This window comes from Daktulosphaira vitifoliae, unplaced genomic scaffold (assembly GCF_025091365.1).
Source record: "Daktulosphaira vitifoliae isolate Bord-2020 unplaced genomic scaffold, ASM2509136v1 Scaffold_3, whole genome shotgun sequence".
Taxonomy (NCBI): Eukaryota; Metazoa; Arthropoda; class Insecta; order Hemiptera; family Phylloxeridae; genus Daktulosphaira; species Daktulosphaira vitifoliae.
The window spans coordinates 5,640,349-5,660,336 of record NW_026099574.1 but is presented as its reverse complement, the minus strand read 5'-3'; the positions used below and the strand labels follow the sequence as shown (position 1 = coordinate 5,660,336).

Genomic DNA, 19,988 nt, shown 5'->3' with positions numbered 1-19,988 from the left:
ACACGTGTAACCAAAAAAAAAATGTAATATAAAATGTTTCAATTTACCAAAACCTTTTTATTTTTGATACCTAAATAAAAAAATATTAATGTTAACATTGTTAATAGTTAATGTTTATTTTTGTCTAAATATTTATAGTCCTAACTTTTGTCAAAAATTTCTGAAGTTCTAATTGTAACCTTCTGAACTCTGATTTCTTCAAACCATCTCTAGCAAAAGTTTTTTTCTTTTTAAATTTTAGCTAATTAAATTAGTATTACTAATCCTGATTTCTATTACATCCTTAATTTTCACTCGATCCCAATTATTATTAAATTATTTCTTTTTTAAACATGTTGCGCTATTTATTTTATTTTGAACTATTATTATAGTGTTATATATTAATAAGATAATACTTATTATATTATATAATATTTATATATTACATAATATAATAATAAGATAATAATATTTGTATGTTTTGCTAACTAGTATATGGTAGTTATGTTAGTTGTACATATTCTTATTTTTTAGTCTAAAATGTTATAATTTTTTATTAATATATTTCATATTGTAACATTTCAATTGCTGAGCCATAATGTATCATCAAATAAAGACTATAAAAAAATTAAAACTCATCAAACATTTCAATAGGAAAATTTGTATTGCATTATATTTACTTGAATTAGTAAACATTATTAAATATTATTATTAAACATCTAAAAATACGAACAAAATTATAATTTAATAAATTAAAAAAATATGTGTTTAATTTTTAATATTTGAAAAAAGTGCAACGAATCAATTTGTTTGTTTTAACGAATTGTAGATAATATAAATTGTAGTTCTAATGTATTTTCAATGCTAATATTTTTTATCAGTATTTAATTGAATTAATACAATAATCGTAAAGCACTTTATTAGATTAATAATTTTCTAGTTCAAAATGTATTTCAAGAAATATTAGCAAGATGTTTAACAAGTCCTATGAAAAAATATACTTATTCTGCGTGTCAAATAATATTTTTGTTAACTTACCGCACAAGGTTCACTTCATGAAAAATTATGAAGACAAAACAAGTATTTTGAAAATATAATATATTAGTATATATAAATATTATTTATCTAAATGATTAATTGACTTCACTAAAAAGTTATTATTGTTTAATTCTAAATATTCAAGTAATGATATTTTAACTATAATATACGTATTTAATATTAGATAGAAATAAAAATATAATTTTAGATTACTCTTAACTACAACACGTTCAATAAAGGTTGTATAAAAATTTAAGACTTGCTTTGAATTGTATTTTCATAATCTTTAATATGTATTCATGGTTATTTCATTATGAATTGAATGTCAACTTCTAATAGTAATAATTACAGATTCATGTAACATTTTTCTTATAACTCATTTTGATGTTCATTTTTTTACTTCAAGGACGCGTTTAAAAATAAAAAAGGAATAAAATGTACAATGTGAGAATGATAATGCATATTAATTTATAGTACATCATTTTGGCGATACATCAAGTTTTAATCAATGCATTCTCTTTGTAAAATAATAAATATTATATAATCATTAAACGATCTAATAAATTGACCTCACTATTAATCTATTAATTTCTAATTTACAACTCTAAAAAGATAATAATTTTACTATGATTTTTTGCTTTGATGCGAATCTGAGAAGGTATCAATTTTACTAAGTGTTTTTTTTTTATTATTTTTTTTTTTTGTGTCTGTGAAAACTCAATCTCAGCTTTCGCTGACCGATTTCTTAAAAAATTTAATCCGCGTTGGAACTACAGAAAGTTGTCATGCTTACAAAATTGCTGCATCAAATGTGAGCTCTTAACATTCTTAATTATAATTAACATTCAATTAAAAAATTGAGGTATAAAAAGATATTTATGTATATTTTATAAAATGAATGCGTCTACCTATTAAATTCAATTTTTTTTTTTTTTTTTGAATAATTATTTGAATTAAAAAATGCCTTATTTTTTATTAGTTAATGTAATATAATGAAATTTGGTATATTAATTTTTAAATAAAATTTATACGTTCTTGCTTAGGAATGACTTATACTATGGATTAGGAAGCAATAACCTACAATATCCTGAAATTGGAAAATATCAAAAAACTTTAAGTAATTGTTGGGTAGCAGATTAGGCCAGCTCAACACTCAGCCACGTAGACAGCTTATGCGGTATGCCCAAGTTAATGAATAAATAAAATTATTTTTAATAAAAAAAAAATTATTAAAGCCCTAAAACAAAAATCTGTGAGATTGTCTGAATAAGCGATGAAAAAAATAGTGTTATTTTATTTAATATAGTGGTCCCTATCAGCATTCCGCAATTAGTTGAAATTACCAAGTAGAAAAAACATGCTTTATTTTTGAAATCACTTACCCATTCAATGACGTAACAGGTTGTCTAGTGCATATATAAAATTTGACAATAATTTTTTAATGGTCTATCTAAATTAAAAGTTTTTAAAATGTAATATACTTAAGTTTAGGTTCATTAAAATAAATGTATAAACATAATATATTATAATATAAAACTAATCTAACTATAGTTAGTATATTCTCAGATTCGCATCAAAACAAAAATATTAACAACCAATTTTATGTTTTTACATACAATGGTTTATATAATAGTTGCATACCACTAAATGCATTGGCGTAATGTAGACAAATTTTTATAATTTTCAAAATTTTTAATAATCTATTATAGGTTTTCTTGATACTCACTGATCAAATGTAAATTTAAATATTTTGTCATAAAACTAAAAATAAGTCATTAAAAAATCAGTTAATTTTCTCAAAAAAAAAATATATATTTTTTACATTGTAAAATAATATTAATAATATTTAAAAACTACACATTTTAAAAAAAACATTTTTAATAACAGTTATGAATTAAAATATAAATGTGTATATAAATGATTTGATAACATAAATTATATTTTTTAAATTTATATCTGTGAATTAAAATACACATGTACCGTTGATCACATAACATTAATGTTATTGGAAATTTTTTGGGATCATAACATTACACTTTGATTTTTTAGGGGGCGTTTGTAGCCCTNTATTGGAAATTTTTTGGGATCATAACATTACACTTTGATTTTTTAGGGGGCGTTTGTAGCCCTTGTAACCCCGTAATTTCCCCACTACCAACAGGTCTAAGTGTATAGTCAGTTCATATCCACTTCTTAAATAAATCTTAAATGTATTAAATTGAATGTTTTTATATACAACGTCTATGCTGAATAAGTATAATAATTTTTCACATAGATTTTATAAGTATATGAATTAAAAAAAAATATTTTTTATATATGTTAAAAGCTCACCACAACTTTGTGTATAGAGTTTACGTATAAAATATAATAATTCAATAAGAAAAAACTGTAATAAATTAAAAATTACAAAACTTTGTTGATCACAAACACTCGAATAGTATGTCAAATAAACTTACTGAATTACATTATACTGAAATATATGAAAAAACTATTAAGTATTTTATACTTAAAAAAGGGAATATTTTTAAAAACTACTTAATTTGTAATTAGTTGTATTGTTGGACAAATAATTACGTTCCGTAAAGTCTAAATACACCACAGTGGTGAGTGTAAAAATATAAGTAACTCGGTAAGATGTTTACTATTATTGACATGTATATTATTATTAATAAAAATAATCCTTTTTTTTAATTATTATTTGTTTTACAAAAAAATTTAAAATATATCGTATTTTGCTTATTATTTATTTAACAATATTTTTAATTATTGTATATAAGAATTAAAAAGTCATCACTAAGGCTTTTAAAATTATCTTAACACATAAAATTGCTCTTACGAAAATTACTTTAAAATTTAACTAAAAATAATAACATGCTAACTTGTTAGCAAATTCAAAAAATATATTTACTTTAAACCAATTATACAATTAAATATTTTTCAAATGTAATAATGAACAAATATTATACTAAATTTTTATATTATTATATTAATTTTTTTTATTTATAAAATATTAACAAAAATTAATAGTTTTAGCTTCAATGGGAAAATGAGAAGGTATTAATTTTTCAATGATGTGTTTTTTTATATCTGTTACCATAAATACTCAGCCATCACTGAATTGATTTTGCCCTCTAGACTTTCTATGTATAAACATACGTCAAAGATAAAGGAAATAGTACGATTTTTCTTTAAAATTCAGAAAAACTATTTGTATAATTTAGTAATCTATTTTATTATTTCATATAGTTATTTAAGAGAGGGTGGCTAAGTAAACCAATCCCCACCTCAATTTTTTTTCTACATTTTTTCGAGCACATTCGTATAGAAGCGTTTTATATTAATAACACTAACAGGTTTTCACTTATATTGTTGTCAACTATAGCGGTTCTCCACTATGCTTCGCCCCACTATGCTTAATTTTTTTAGTTGTGTTCTTTCGCAGTAGTTAATAAAAGTTCTGAGAAATAATTTTTAAAAATTAACAATAAATATTTTTATATATCTATTCTTAGATTTACTATAATATCTTCATTTAAGAAAAAAATTTGTTTTTATCAAAACACATTCAACATATTTAGAGAGTTTAAAATCAATGATTAATAGTAAAGTATATTATAATATCAAATTAATTCAATTTAATTATAATTAAATAAATATTATATATTTAAAATATTTTTTTTCAAAAATATTTTGCTTAGAAAATATAAGCTTAATGTGGTTTAAAAATATTATGTAGTCAAAAGATTAATATAATACTACTAAAATTGGATTTAATTGTGAAAATCAAATAACAATACAAAAAAATTTTACATTTGAACTATATGATGTACAAATCATATTTTGTATTTGAAAAACTATGTTGTAAAGTAATGAGAAAAATATGCAAATGCTACTAATTTTTAGCCCTATTTATGAAAAACGTCATTTCTGAAATTACTAATGCAATTACGTTTCTAATTATTCGATTATTAACGTCTTTTTAATCCTTACACAAAAATAGATGATAAATATAAATTTTCAAAAAAAAAAAGGTACTTACATAAGTGACAAGAGTAAGTCTGATGGAGTATTATTATGACAAAATAAAATATTATTCTAATAATTAATTTCAATGTCACGCGTTTATCAAGCGAGATAAAAATGGATTTAATCAGGTGTAAATCCAGAATTTTGTTATGTTATAATAGTTATTTATAATATTAGCAAGTTATTAAGTTTCAACCACTGCGTTCCCTCTTTGGAAAGCAGTAATTATATGTAATATTCATTAGTATCAGTATTTTTTTTTTTTTTTAATGTGAAAAGGAGCGTCCACTCTATTCTTATACTCAGCTTATACCAAACCTTTAGATTGTTGAATAAAAAGGGGTTTTCAAATTCATACGTATAAAAGATTAAATCAAACTAAATTTTGAATAAAAAAAAAAAATTATTCACACCCAAAGAAAAACCTCAATCAAAATTGAAAGAGAAATTTTATCAAGGGTTTATGATAATGTTTTATTAATACGAACAAAATAACTATTCTTATAAATAATTATTGTTCAAGACAAGAAAAAAAAATATCATATTGATAAATATATCATTGATTCAATAGTAATGATATATTTATCAAATTGAACAATGAATTTATTATATAGATCGAGGTTTTTCTCTGGGTGCATATTTAAAAAAATTACGGGTTCCTTCAGCATGTATGGGGTTGTGTCAGGAAACAGCCAATGTAAATTTCCATCAATTTGTTAAGGCAATGCTGACCGCAAATAATTATAATATTGTTTATTGCACCACTTTCATTTGACGAAATTGCTATAAATGTGAAAAAAAAATTGATGGACTTTGAAATCAAAAAATCACAATAACTGATATATTTAAATATTATGTTACACACCCAAAGAAAAACCTCGATCTATATAATAAATTCATTGTTCAATTTGATAAATATATCATTACTATTGAACCTATGATATATTTATCAATATGATATTTTTTTTTCTTGTCTTGAACAATAATTATTTATAAGAATAGTTATTTTGTTTGTATTAATAAAACATTATCATAAACCCTTAATAAAATTTCTCTATCAAAATTGATTGAGGTTTTTCTTTGGGTGCACTATGTTCTCAACAGACCCTTCAATATCCTGGCCGAGGGAACCACGCTTTTTTTAGAGGCCTCGCCAAATGCTCAACAAGAAAAAGTAAAGCCCTCATAGTTAACAAATTAACTCTCCAAAAAATAAACAAATTATTTTTAAATTCTTAAGATTTAAAAAGAACTGACTGGAAATTTTTTTCTTGTGAATCTAAAAATAATATCCACAAAATTTGAGCTTTATATAACATAATTAATTAGGCACGCTGTTTTTTAATCACTCATTTCTAAATTAAATTTTGGGCAATAAATGAAAAAACAACCTGAGAACGACGAGACTGAAGTTTATAAGAACAATTTTATTTTTTTGGTTATCTTTAGTTACACATTATTCTTAAATTATTAAATTATGCAATACTTTTTAATTTTATCCCTTTTGCCTTGTTTGGGTATCAACTTTGTTTTTTCAAATGAGAACACGTATTTTAAATTTAATAAAATGAGTTTTTAATTTAATAGTAAATGGTATTTGAAGTTTTAATACAACTTTATTCGTTTATTAGATATAACATTTTAAGTTTTAAAATTTTTGAGTTAATATACATATATAATATATGAGGGATTACAAATACAGGTAGCTAATGGTTTTTTTATGACGTCATACGGGGCATTTATTGTCAATTATGACTTTATCAATAAATATGCTTTCTGTATTGCCAGTTGGTGTATTTTATGTGTTTATACTTATGATACACTTTATATATTAGATTGCAGTGTTTTGTATTTTTGAAACATTCTGTAATATTGGAAAGAGGTATGTTGATACTTTTAAAAATAATAAACATGATAGATTATCTAATTGGAGAAGTCCAAGGTGATTTACTCGTCATTAAAGCGTTACTCTTTAACTCGTCAATAGAACGTTTCGATTAATGACTTTTTGTTATTTGGTCCAAAGTTTCACTGGTATTAACTCGAAAAAAAGTGACTCCGCATTCTTAAAATTATTCGAAATAGCAAATATTATTAAAAAATAAAATTCCATTTTATTCACAACAATTTCTTGAAATAACACTTATAGAGTATGAATTACGCTGATCAATATCATAAAATGAACAGAGGACGCTGAATGTTTTAAAGTTGTATATGTAGTACTTCACACATAATAATACAAATAATTAAAATAATATATTTATATCAACTTTTTTTAAAACATTTTCGCAAGAAAAACGTTTCTATTGACATTTTAAAAAATAAATTTAAAGTAGTAGATTTACCTATTGAAACTACTTCAAGTAGGTTAATCTAAAAATAGTTGGATAATTTCTGTATATTTTTAAGATTAATTTCTAATGAGATTTTCACTCAACCATATATGCAATCCATTTTATAAGCATATGTACTATATAAATAATATTATATTACTATAAATGAATTGTTATCGTTTAGTAGATACTTTTCTTTTATATTTTGAGTTTTGTATAAATAAGTGTTTATTTTCTTCTATCGCAAACTGAAATTATTTAATTTGTTTCCTGAAATATCTATTTTAAATTAAATCATTATCGCTGTGATTTAATGAAACCATTTTATGCGATTTATTAGTCAGGACTTATGAAAAGCATTTCCATAAATTATCAACAAAAAGTTGTCTCATATTTTTCATTATTTAATTTTCGAATATAGAAACGTATTTTTTTATAAGCTTAGTTATTACAATGACATTACGTCCAAACTCAAATAAATATGTCTCAAATTATAGTATAAATAACAACCAGAAGAGTAACAACAATCTACCACCAATAGGCGAGTTAATTTTAATCAAATTTAAATGTGTAATATTGAAGTATTTTCTATGATCAATTCTTAATTTTTATTAGCAGTATAAAATAATGTAAAAATAATTAAATTCTACTGTTTTAGTTTATTATTCAGAAGAACCAATATTGAATAGAAGAAGCACTTACTACGTGTCACCTCAATCAGTCAAGAGTAATACACCAGGTAACTTTAAAATAAAATGAAATGTACAGAATAAAAACTACAATAATTAATCAATATATTTTTCAGAAGAGCAAAAGAAATGTTTTAAATCTCTATCCCTTTAATAATAATACTAATATTCCTAATAGTATATAAATATTTTAATAATTTGTACATTTTTATTATTCTTCTATTTATTTGAAACTTATTTGTTTTTCGCTCGTGCTATGTTTTATCACAATTATATATTGCCATTTAGCAGTGTTGAGAAGGAACTGGTTCCAAAAGGAACGGATTCCTGGAACGAGTTCTTTTTGAAGGAACGATGCTAGGAACTGCTTCCTTTTAAAATAAAGGAACGAGGAAAATGAACAAATTCCATTTTTTAAGGAACGTGAACGGAAATTACAGTTCCTAAACATTTTTATAAACATGTTTTAGTGTAGTTTTCTTCGTATCTAGACATTAAAATATCAAGGTATTTTTAGTTGACTTTTGACAATGGAAGTCCCCTATATACCCAGCCGAGATCGTAGGCTGTTTAAATGAATCAATTGATTATAGAGTTATTATCATATGTAGGTATACAGTAAATATTTAATATATGTGTACATATATTAAATAATGCACCGAATATTATCGTCGTTTCTTGTTAACTAATATATGTTAAAGGTTTTGGGTTTTCTGATTTATTATTTCTAACTTATATGTAGACAATAGACATTGGTCGCGTTGACACAAGTCGTTAGCATTTACTACCTGTTTATAAATATAATTTTCGAATACTTTTAGATAAGGAATACTACAAATTTGTTTTGTATTCGACTGCTGATGAAAATCATTGATGACCGTTATCATGATCTCATTGCCACAATTTTTTAAATAACTTGGTTACATAAAAGGAACGAAGAGTGGAACGAGTTCTTATTTTGGAGGAACTGGATCTGGAACAAGTTCCTTCTTAATATAAAGAACTAGGATCTGGAACGAGTTCATATTTTAGAAAATGAACGGGGAACGGAACGAGTTCCATTTAAAAAGGAACTTTCCCAACACTGCCATTTAGCGTTAATTGATAAAATAATCATATTTATAAATCTTTATTATATAAAATGGTATTATAATGAAAAACTGAATATATTTTTATTGAGAGCATTTCATTACTTGATATTTGTGTGTGCTATTGAATCAAAAAACAAAATTGATATTGAAAAAAATTAACTGCTATTGTTATTCCACTGTACTATTCAAATGTTTAGTACTCTATCACTGAATGACTAGTTTTGATGATTTTAATTAAATATAATCATTTATAATATTTTTTAAAGGTTCAGTTAAATTATTATTAAATTAAGCTCGGGTTAGAACTCTGGAAAAATTATAAAAATGATTATACGTCATACAAGATTCAAAAAATATTATACATCTAGATTGTTGAATCAATTAAAAAAATGTGAAAGTTATTTCATATTGTAGTTATTTTATGATTCAAATAATTTTGTCAACAAAATCAAATAAATATTTTATTTATGTGTAGCATAAACTCATATATTCACAGTTTTGACTCAGTTTTTGGGAATACCATCTAATTATTATTTAGTTTTTTATTGTTATACTGAAAAAGATTGATTCATTTAATTAGAAAACAATGAAAAATAAATATTTTAAATAATTTTTGGTTATTAATTTTTTTTACGTTACATACACTTTGTTTTATAAATAAGTTTCATACATTCACTTATATTAATATTATTAATTAATTAATATTAATAATTATTTTAAATGTCTACACTTATTTTAATAGTACAGTAATTATAAAATTTATTTTAAATATCAATATATGTTTTTATTAATTTGCAGGTCGAGCATTAGAGAGAAATATGTCTGATTGGGAAAGAGGTAAATAAAAATTTACATATTTTTTTATGTACTATTTTCGTAAAATGATGATTTATACATTTTAAACGATTAAAGCAATACTTTAATATTAAAAAATAAATTAATATTTCAGTATTTAATCAGTTTGTTAGTGTAGGATCAAAGAAATGTATCAAAAAAAAAAATAATAATAATAATAATTTTTTAAACAATTTTATTGAATTGTTTTTGTAGAAATATTTTTAAAACTGAATAATTCAGTTAAAAAAAAAATAGAAAAATAGATTAATTTTCCTCTAATTCTACACCGATGAGTTATACTTTGATTATACCTCATAAGGGCAACAAGTTTTAGATACAGTTTTTAAAATTACAATTACAACTCTTTTGTACAATTATAATTATTATAATGACAATAATTCATTTGTTTATTTTTTCAATTAAGAAAGAATAAGTCATGATACTGTTACAAAAGCACGAAGATATCCCAATTCTTCAGATGACATTTTTACGCCATACTATGTGGATTGATTGTGAGAAAATAGGAATATCTAGATTAAAAAATTTATATTAATCATTTTGTTTGTTAAGCTTATATTTTTATTACATATGTACCATACAATGCTCTTAAATATGTTTTATAGTATGAATACAAGAAATTAATAAACTTCCTACTGTATATTTTCTACATTAAAAAAATTATAATCATTTACTGAAAAATATTCTGAAGTTTAGTTTATATTTAAAAACAATTTTGATGTCATAATCTTAGAGTATACATTCAGAATATGTGTATTTTATCATGTACAAGGAATGTTAATTGTTATTTAGTTTAATAACAGTGTATAATATTTATGTATTTAGCTTGTGCAATCTACATTTATAATTAGTAGAAAGTTGGCATGAATTACTGATATATCAAAAATTAAATCAGTACTCCATACGAGTTTTGGAACCCAGTAAGAAAAATGTCACACGTTTAAAAATTAAAATAATTTATTTAAACACTGTAAATAGATATTATGAGGATAATTACTTTTCAAAACTTGATAACAAATGGACTGAAGGTGATGATTTGAAAATTTTCTTCTTGAAAATTAGATTTGCAGATCCAATTTTTTTAAACAGAATTGGATGTTCTGAATAAAATAAAATAAGATTAATTCATCATTATTTAACACAATTAACAATTATTATATTTATTATATAAAATGATTACACTTGACAACAACAGTCAAGATGCTTATTATTAATAACACAGTAATTTTTTCAAATATTTTTATACATAACAATTTTCTTAATTAGATATACAATATACTGTATAGTATGCATTTTATTGTACATATATTACGCAAGAAATACTTAAGAAATTATTTATAATATTATAAAAATGTTTGTTTTTCATATACCTTATAAAAAAAAAAAATAATAAAAATTTGTAAGTAGACCCATTATTAAAAAACAGTGTCAAATATTATTACTCTACTACTTTTTGAAATATTTATATTCTTTATTAAAATAATATCATACAGAAAAAATATAAATTAAAATTTTATAATAGGTTACCTGTTAATTTCAATATTTCATTGTTATTATTTCATATGACAAATAATTATGAAATCAATCAAATTGTTTTTATAGAAAATTTAGTTTCATTTTTGGCATCAGAATTGAAATTTCTATGTGAATTATTTGAGATCACTAAACACTCTTCTTTTTTTACAGAGAAAATGCAATCTTTTGCTGCATCATGTTCTCGTAATATCAATGTTTTTCACTAAAAACTGAGTGCTATGAATGAATTCTTTCAGTAAATTATCAATCAAAATAAACCTATCTGTAAATTAAAAATTTAATAAGACTATAAAAACTAAAAAATTTAATTTAAACAAATTTTTTAATTACCTATGTTTTATAACTTGATTGTCCTAGTGGAAGACTAAAACTTTAAAGCTGTTCTTATTTGGCTACACATTTTTAAATATTTAGGATGCAAAATAATGAATTGTTATAGTAATTTAATAAAATGAAAATAGAGTAAATTAGATTCTACTATTAGCTTGTGAAATGATTGACAACCAATTTATCACATCATTTATATGACTTCTTATTAACTCCATTTGAAAATTACTTACAACACATTAAAAAAATTGTATAGACAGGTCCATTTCCTGTGGTACAACTGTACAATAGAATTCAAGACTAGTGCAAATGTGGTATTTCTTCTAATTGTTTCTCCAACTCAGAATACCTGTATTTAGATGAACACCGTTGTAGAGTGTTTTATTAGCATCTACAAAATGAGCAGCATTAAATCAGTATTCAACTATAATACCACAGAATACTACAATCTCAATAATTTATAGCTTTCACATAACCATCAGTAAATTTACCAGAAAAAGCTAAAAATTATACATTTAAAACTAATCACTTATTCAATTGTTAATGAAAAAAATATTGCCTAACATTTTGTATGTGACATGAATTTGATATTATTATACAATACTTATGTATAAAAAATTTCATTTTCTCTTTACCATAGGCTTATATGGAAGTGGTGTCGTGATTTGTTGCAAACTCATTAGTAACATTAATTTAAAAAATAATATATATATATATATATATATATATATGCGTAAGAAATTAATAACATATATTTAAATGTCAAGTGTTGCTAACAGGTGACTTCTTATCAAGTTTACGTGTCATACATATACTTAAATATGACAAACATATACCCTTATCTTATTAGTTTATTGTACAAAAAAATTGTAAAGATCGCTTATGTCAAATCGAAAAAATTACGTTTTAATTTTCCTGTTGAATTTTGATATCAGATAACAATACAATCACGGAAAGCCAAATTAAAAAACGAGTTGATTTATGATTATCACTAGATTATAGAGTTATCATGAAGAGATTATAATCACTCGTATAAGTTCTTGTCTGGAAATAATATAACTAAGTCTATCTTTTTTAGATTCTATGCGAAGCTGAGAATGTATTAATTTTACCATGATGTGTTTTTTTTTCTCTGGTTACTCATAACTGTATGACTTACATTCAATTGTGTAAATTGTATAATACAATTTTTATAATACTGTAGTATTACATGTTTTTTTTACATAGTCTTAATATGTACCAGCTCCAATTAATACATGGATCGTTCAAACCAGAAATTACAGACAATTTTTGAAAAAAATCCGACTGTACCATTACAAAAAACGAAAATTGGGCCAAATTTAGACTATAAAAATGAAAAGACTAGTAATTTTGTTCTTCAGACCATTTCGTCAGACAAAATAAGTATTTCAAAATATTTTTAAGCAATTCTTTGTTTATTAATAAATTATTAAATAAACATTATTTCTAATGTATTACATTATTAACATAAGTTATACGTAGTTGAGAACAAAAAGAACACATAAATGATAGAATAACACACTGTAATACATAATATATAATTAGTAATTATAAAATTGATTTATGTCGAAATTTAGTTTTCGCAAATGAGTCAATTCTTTGCAATTAAGTTCGTTTAACATTTAATTTTCTGTGTTTTGAGAAATGCGATATTATTTAACTTAGTGCCAGTCTGAGTGGGTCCGAGATAGTTTTTAACGCCTTTGAAACACGAAAACGATATATCTATAGTACAATTAGACACTTTTACACATATGAAAATTCTTATTACTATATTAATATTTGGAAAAATATTTAGGATTTAATGAAACTGTTTGTTTTACTTTGATAAATACCGTTTTTTGCGAAATAATCTCGAAAATCGTCGTTAATTTTGCTGAGTCGGCCTCCAAAATTAACGTAATAAAAGTCATTTTAGNAGTGGGTCCGAGATAGTTTTTAACGCCTTTGAAACACGAAAACGATATATCTATAGTACAATTAGACACTTTTACACATATGTAATATATGTAGTTATGTATATGTACATATGTAGTTATTTAANATTAATATTTGGAAAAATATTTAGGATTTAATGAAACTGTTTGTTTTACTTTGATAAATACCGTTTTTTGCGAAATAATCTCGAAAATCGTCGTTAATTTTGCTGAGTCGGCCTCCAAAATTAACGTAATAAAAGTCATTTTAGTTGAATTGGGAGACCCGCAACGATCTTTTAGTTCAACAATTTCAAAAAGCAAAATATTTTATTGTCACTAACCTGAGCATATGAACAACAATAATATCTGTAGTTTTATCGTCAATAATTCTTGTACAATAAGTAAAAGAAACTGGCTTCTCAAAAAAATTAGTTTACTTCGATGTTTGATTTAAAACATTTTATAGTCTTTTTAATTACTTTTTAATTTGACAATATTTTTGTATTAGTCAGCACTTAACTGTTTTCTATTTTCACTTTTATTCACAAAATAAAAAAAATATTTAACAAAAAATAAACGTAAATTAAAGCACACCATAATGGAGCTACGCGAACACTAGTCAAATTATGACAATAACATCCTCTGATATGATATATTTTTCAAAACAGATTTAAATGTAACATTTGTCAATTTTTTCTACAAAAAAAAACTACAGAGACAGCGATAAGTAAGGTAAATGAAAGTTATAAACTTGTATTTTATTAATAACCTCTGCTATTGTTATCGAGAAATTTAAATAGATTTGAAATAAATTTGCTTGAAGCTATTAATATACATATCTTAAATACACAATAAATGAAAACTATTATGATAATTATTAAGAAGTCAATATGTCATAACAACAATAAAAACATCACTCGCCTTTTATAAATTTGTCGGCCATCAATATTTGCCGCTCATCAAAAGTTGCCTATAGTTATATAAATACGCCGCTGTCGAAGTAATGGTCCAAAAGTTGTTACTGACCAGTCATTTTCTTAATTAAATCAATTTTATTTATTAATAATTCGATTAAATTATAATACATAAGTCGATTAAAATATCAACCAACAAAGTAACAGAAAAATGACTTGATGGAATTATCGTTTTACTATTCAGACAAAAACAAATGAAAAAAAAATTATTAAATTTTAAAAACTATTAAATAATCTGCAATGATTTTGTTTTTCAATTTAAACATTTCAAGAGATTATAAGTCGGGATTATAAACATAAATTACAAAATTTTAAATTTTTATTAAGTGTTTTATAAATGGCCTGCATTGTATGATACACAATATTTCGGTGATAAAAAAGAATAATAAGAGCACAGATGAATTTTTTTCCAAGCCTTCTCTTATATGAGTACTAGATAGTTGAATGTACTGAACCAATTCTTCGTATTCTACGTTGACTACAGGCAATTCCAGTATCTTAACCAGTATAATAATTTTTTTGGCTTTTTTAACCACTTTTACCATTACTTAACAACCTGAAAGCCGATTCTAGTATCTGGAAAAATAAAATTTACTACATAAAATATTTTTATATTAAAAGAATAATAATTATTTTTATTCCTTTAAAATCATGAGATAATTTTTTCAGCTTTATTTGATTAAAATCATAGTACAGGTAAAATAATGTCTCTAACTTGTATCTAAATTTGCTGACTATATTATTCTAAGTCAGTGTGCTGTGCCTAATAAATGATCTAAAATTTTTCATCAGCATAAAATTTTTAATACACACGTGTAGTGGAATTTTGTTATAATATATCAAAAAATTGTAGTTATGAATATACACAAATATAATATTTTTATCACTTTTTATTCAAATATTCCCATATATTTTATGCGTTAAAATATTCCAATATAAGTATTTGATAATTCAGACTTTTTTAGCTTCGATGCGAAGCTGAGAAGGTATTAATTTACCATGATGTGTTTTTTTTTAAATATAAGTCTAAAAACCAATATACAAAAATAGAAAATTTATTTAAATTTTTCAAATTATCTTTGTCGGAAAAATAAATATGTCTTCCTCTTCATTATCCCAATTACTTAGATTCGGCCACCTTAATCCTAAATTTCCATTTGACACCATCTCCCACATCATCCGTCATCATATCACATTCTATAAAATCACTCTTTTGATCTTCTTCTACCTATTCTTCCTTCGTTTTATACTTATTTTGAAGTGAATGAAGTTTATACTAGTGGTGGGCATTTTAAAATATTTAAACTATCGTATAACTATTTGAATTGTGTTTATACAGCCAAATAATTTATTTTTAGTATAGACTATCGAATAGTTTAAAAAACTATTCGAATAGTTTTTGAATGACTTTTAAATAGTTCAATAGTTACTATTCAATATTTCCCGTAACTAGATCATACAACATTTTCTTAAAATAATTAATCTAATCATTTTTATTCTAAATTATAGCTATGATGCAAAGATAAAAAGATATTGGTGATGGTATTTAGTTGAATTTTGTCGTACAAAAGGTTTGAAAAATCCCTCGAATATAGAAATTACAAAAAAATAACTGAAAATTACATTATTATAAAAATATCATTTTCAAACATTTATTAAATAATACTAATCTTAATAAAATTTTCATATACTATTGACAAAAAACTTTTATTATGTTATACGATTACGAAAAATCAATGATTTCAATCATATCTGACAGTGATTAAAACCACTATCAAAAGAAACGCTTCGATGCAAATCATTAGTTAATATTTAATTATAAGAAATTGATGGATTATTCCTAAAGCAAAATAAACTTCTATTTTAATATATACATTCTTATCAAAAGTTTTATGACCTATAATGGTAATATCTGAATAAATATTTATTTATAATATTTTATCTTAAAGTGTACTATAATACTGAAAACACCATTTTTGCCGAAAATTTTTCGGCTATGACAAATTTGACATCAAACAACTTATTCGCAACTTAAAATGTTCTAACGGCAAGTAAAACCCCTTCTAAATAATAATTATAGGAACGATTACTCTTATCGTTGTCCCTAAGCTACGCTACTCGTACGTACCTAATTAGAGATTAGAACTTATTCAATCGTAATTAAGAAAACTCAATGAAATGATAAATAATAAATTAGTTTATTATTTATGTAAAAATACATAGGAATAAATATATTTGTATGTTACATCAGTGAACTCTTTTATTAGAATCAAAAATTTCTTCTATTTCCAGTAATGTTTTGTGTTCTGTTTCTGGTAAATACAAAAACAAGTAGATAAATCCAATGATTCCAATAAAGCCAAATGAGATCATGGTATACTCAAGTGATAAATATTCTTCAATATTCAAATACTCTTTTATTAAAATAAATGTTAGTAAATAGTAAATAGCTGCTGATGATCCAGTGGCAATTCCACGAGCACTAAAAAAATATTGGTTTAATTATACATTTATTATAACAAATTGTCATAAATGAAATTATATTTTTTCAAAAATTACATTTTAATTAATACATTGAAAAAATTTAATTATAACGGAATTTTATAATAATCAGATTGCTTAAGTTGTTCTGAAGAGTATATGTAAAAAAATGATAATTGAGCAAAATTGGAAAAAAAAGTTTTCTATCTCTGATTATTGATATAAATTTCAACATAAAAATATGACTAAAAGATAGACATTATCTAGTATTAAATCCAGAACAGGAAAACTGGATCATTATTATTAAGAATAATAGATATATGACATAAGTTCTTTTTCTCTGGATCCAAACATATTTATATATTCTCAAACTAAGAGTTATATGTATTATTGTAATATTATAATTATTATTATTCATATTATCATTATTATGGTAATTTTTAGTTAAATTTTATTAATACAAATATTAATGTTTTGTAAATAATAGAGACGTATTAAATAATTTTAAATCTTTTATTCTAACTGAATTCGTAGTTTAATAATGAATAATATAATAATTATTTTAATTATATTCATACTAAAAATTATTTGATTGAATTATTTTACTTACTTATTAGGGTATATTTCACTTATTACAATCCATGGTAAACTTGTTAACATATAAGCGAAAAAATATATCCAGCAAAACAAAATCAAGAATATCCAAGGTCTATTGCTTAATATTTGATTTTTTATTAAAATTATGTATATGCCTATGATTAACACTGCTGTAGTATTTGCGAAGACACTTAATAATGTTAAGAATCGTTTTCCATTCCGTTTTACAACCATTGGTGTCATAACACATGGAAAAATTTGAAGAAAAGTCAACAGTATCTAGAAACAATGTTTATGTAATATCAATTATTTGAAAATAATATATTTACACAGCATATATTTTTCAGTTATCGTATTAGTATATATTATAAGTTTATGATGACTACATAGATCTTAAAATAGGTATTTGCTGCGGTTTTATATAAAAATTATTNTATGATGACTACATAGATCTTAAAATAGGTATTTGCTGCGGTTTTATATAAAAATTATTTGCCATCATCATTTAATATTTAAAATTTTTAATAAAATTAACTACTAGTGTTCAATAGTTTTAATTTACATATTAAGTAAATACTTAAGAGTAGAAGTTTTATAATGATAAAAATTAAATGTTTCAAAATACAAATGTCTAAATGATAGTTACTCCTTTAACTTTCTATTGTAATATATTAGATAAGTATTGATTTTGTTAAATATATTAATTATTACTTATTTTTAATTTTTTTGTTATTATATTTGCAAATTTGAACATGGTTGGGAATCATTGGCGTTCTTAAAGAGAAGAAATATGAAAAAAAGAACAAAAAAATTGTTTTTATGAATTTTATTATGAACTCAAATAGTGTAAAAACATTGAAATTTTTCATTGATTTCATAAATATTAACCTTTTAATTTACTTACCAATATGAGACTTTGATTTGTTTTTAGACCTAACTCAGACATAATATGCTCAAGATATGGTTGACAAGGAATAAGGCTGAGAATTATAGAAACCAAAAAGAATACAGAAATCAATCTTAGTGGTCTATAAATAAGAGGATGCTTAATAGACAATCTTCTTGTAGTTGATTTGGTATTTTTTTTAATGTTATCATCGACATGAGAGCCTGAAATATTATTGTATTGAACCAGTTCTTCATATTCTTGTTTAACTTCTCGCGGTTCCACCCAACCTCTTAACCAACATAATGATTCCATAGCATCGGCATATTTACCCTTACTTAATAACCATATTGGTGATTCAGGTATCTAAAAATATATATTTAAATAAAATTGAAATGTTTAAAATTCATGAGAATTTAGTAAAATTTATAAATCATAAAATATATTCAATGACTTTTTTAGTTCACAATAATATTATAAAAGTTGATACACATTTTACAAGTACAGAAAGTACTTACTAAGAATATGAGTATTATACATATGATTGGAAAAATCGAACTGATAAATGCCACAGTCCTCCATTTAAAAAAGTATCCTAATATTGATGTTACCAAAGAACCAATCATGAATCCACCTTGTGATAAAGAAGCCAACTGGCCTCTAACTCTTGGCTCTGTAACTTCACCAATGTAAGAATATACTGGCGTACAAACAAAACCTATACTGAACCCAGTCGCCATTGAAAATATAAAAAGCATTATAGGTGATACAGCTAAATGTAACATTAACCATCCAATAAAACTAGGGATGTTGGCTAAAATCATGCAATATTTTCTACCAATTTTATCTTGTAAGAATCCTGTAAGTAAACTGCCAGGTAGATAGCAAAGGGATATCATACCTCCTATTCATACATTTTAATTAGATTTCAAGTAAATTATGATTTATAAGAGATTGTTATTAAATATTTACCAAACCAAGAAGCTTGTGTACTTGTCAAAGAAAATGCACCATTTTTGTTAAGGTACACGTCTCCAAGAACAAGAGTTTGCATAAATAATCCCATACTACTATTAAGAAGCAAACAGCTCATTACTAATACAGTTAATGTCTGAAACAATTAAATTTATATTACTACGTAAAATGAAGTAATTCAGAATACTTTTTTTAGCTTCGATGCGAAGCTGAAAAGGTATTGGTTTTACTAAGATGTGTTTTTTTTTTTTTTTTTTTTTT

At 23.4% G+C, this 19,988-nt stretch overlaps 2 protein-coding genes and 1 long non-coding RNA gene across 16 annotated transcripts in view; 1 reads left to right on the top strand and 2 right to left on the bottom strand.

The window, feature by feature from the left end:
• LOC126901007 (uncharacterized) overlaps nucleotides 1-19,988 on the bottom strand; it is a 29,870-nt gene that overhangs the window by 7,293 nt on the left and 2,589 nt on the right. Inside the window, exon 3 of the mRNA XM_050677095.1 lies at nucleotides 19,725-19,863. Within this exon, the coding sequence (XP_050533052.1) occupies nucleotides 19,725-19,863 (139 nt within the window). The remainder of the gene's footprint in view (nucleotides 1-19,724; nucleotides 19,864-19,988) is intronic.
• Nucleotides 801-10,549, top strand: LOC126901094 (uncharacterized). 9 transcript variants are annotated; one of them, XR_007702962.1, is made up of 5 exons: nucleotides 907-1,059; nucleotides 2,061-2,194; nucleotides 8,035-8,115; nucleotides 9,955-9,993; nucleotides 10,418-10,549. XR_007702962.1 is itself a non-coding variant. In XM_050677318.1 (4 exons), exons 1-4 carry the CDS (start codon nucleotides 951-953, stop codon nucleotides 10,501-10,503), a joined length of 315 nt encoding a protein of 104 aa, XP_050533275.1. In that variant the 5' UTR covers nucleotides 907-950; the 3' UTR covers nucleotides 10,504-10,549. The 9 variants fall into 9 exon arrangements, 3 of the variants coding, with proteins under 3 accessions (XP_050533278.1, XP_050533275.1, XP_050533276.1); XR_007702963.1 differs by lacking the exon at nucleotides 907-1,059 and adding an exon at nucleotides 1,703-1,828; XR_007702964.1 differs by lacking the exon at nucleotides 907-1,059 and adding an exon at nucleotides 1,863-1,879.
• LOC126901095 (uncharacterized) lies at nucleotides 10,170-14,337 on the bottom strand. 6 transcript variants are annotated; one of them, XR_007702972.1, is made up of 6 exons: nucleotides 12,439-12,771; nucleotides 12,321-12,374; nucleotides 11,878-12,265; nucleotides 11,539-11,809; nucleotides 11,009-11,111; nucleotides 10,170-10,523 (listed from the first exon to the last, which is right to left on the bottom strand). It is a non-coding gene; the product is annotated as an uncharacterized LOC126901095 (long non-coding RNA). The 6 variants fall into 6 exon arrangements; XR_007702973.1 differs by lacking the exons at nucleotides 12,321-12,374; nucleotides 12,439-12,771 and adding an exon at nucleotides 14,156-14,337; XR_007702968.1 differs by having other exon boundaries at nucleotides 11,878-12,374.

What these genes read in the sequence shown, in the direction of transcription:
- LOC126901094 (XM_050677318.1), top strand. Translation starts at nt 951, where the DNA reads ATGTTTAACAAGTCCTATGAAAAAATATACTTATTCTGCGTGTCAAAT. An exon ending in AAATTATGAAGACAAAACAA is followed by an intron (nt 1,060 to 8,034) that starts GTATTTTGAAAA and finishes CTACTGTTTTAG; the next exon opens with TTTATTATTCAGAAGAACCA. An exon ending in AGTCAAGAGTAATACACCAG is followed by an intron (nt 8,116 to 9,954) that starts GTAACTTTAAAA and finishes ATTAATTTGCAG; the next exon opens with GTCGAGCATTAGAGAGAAAT.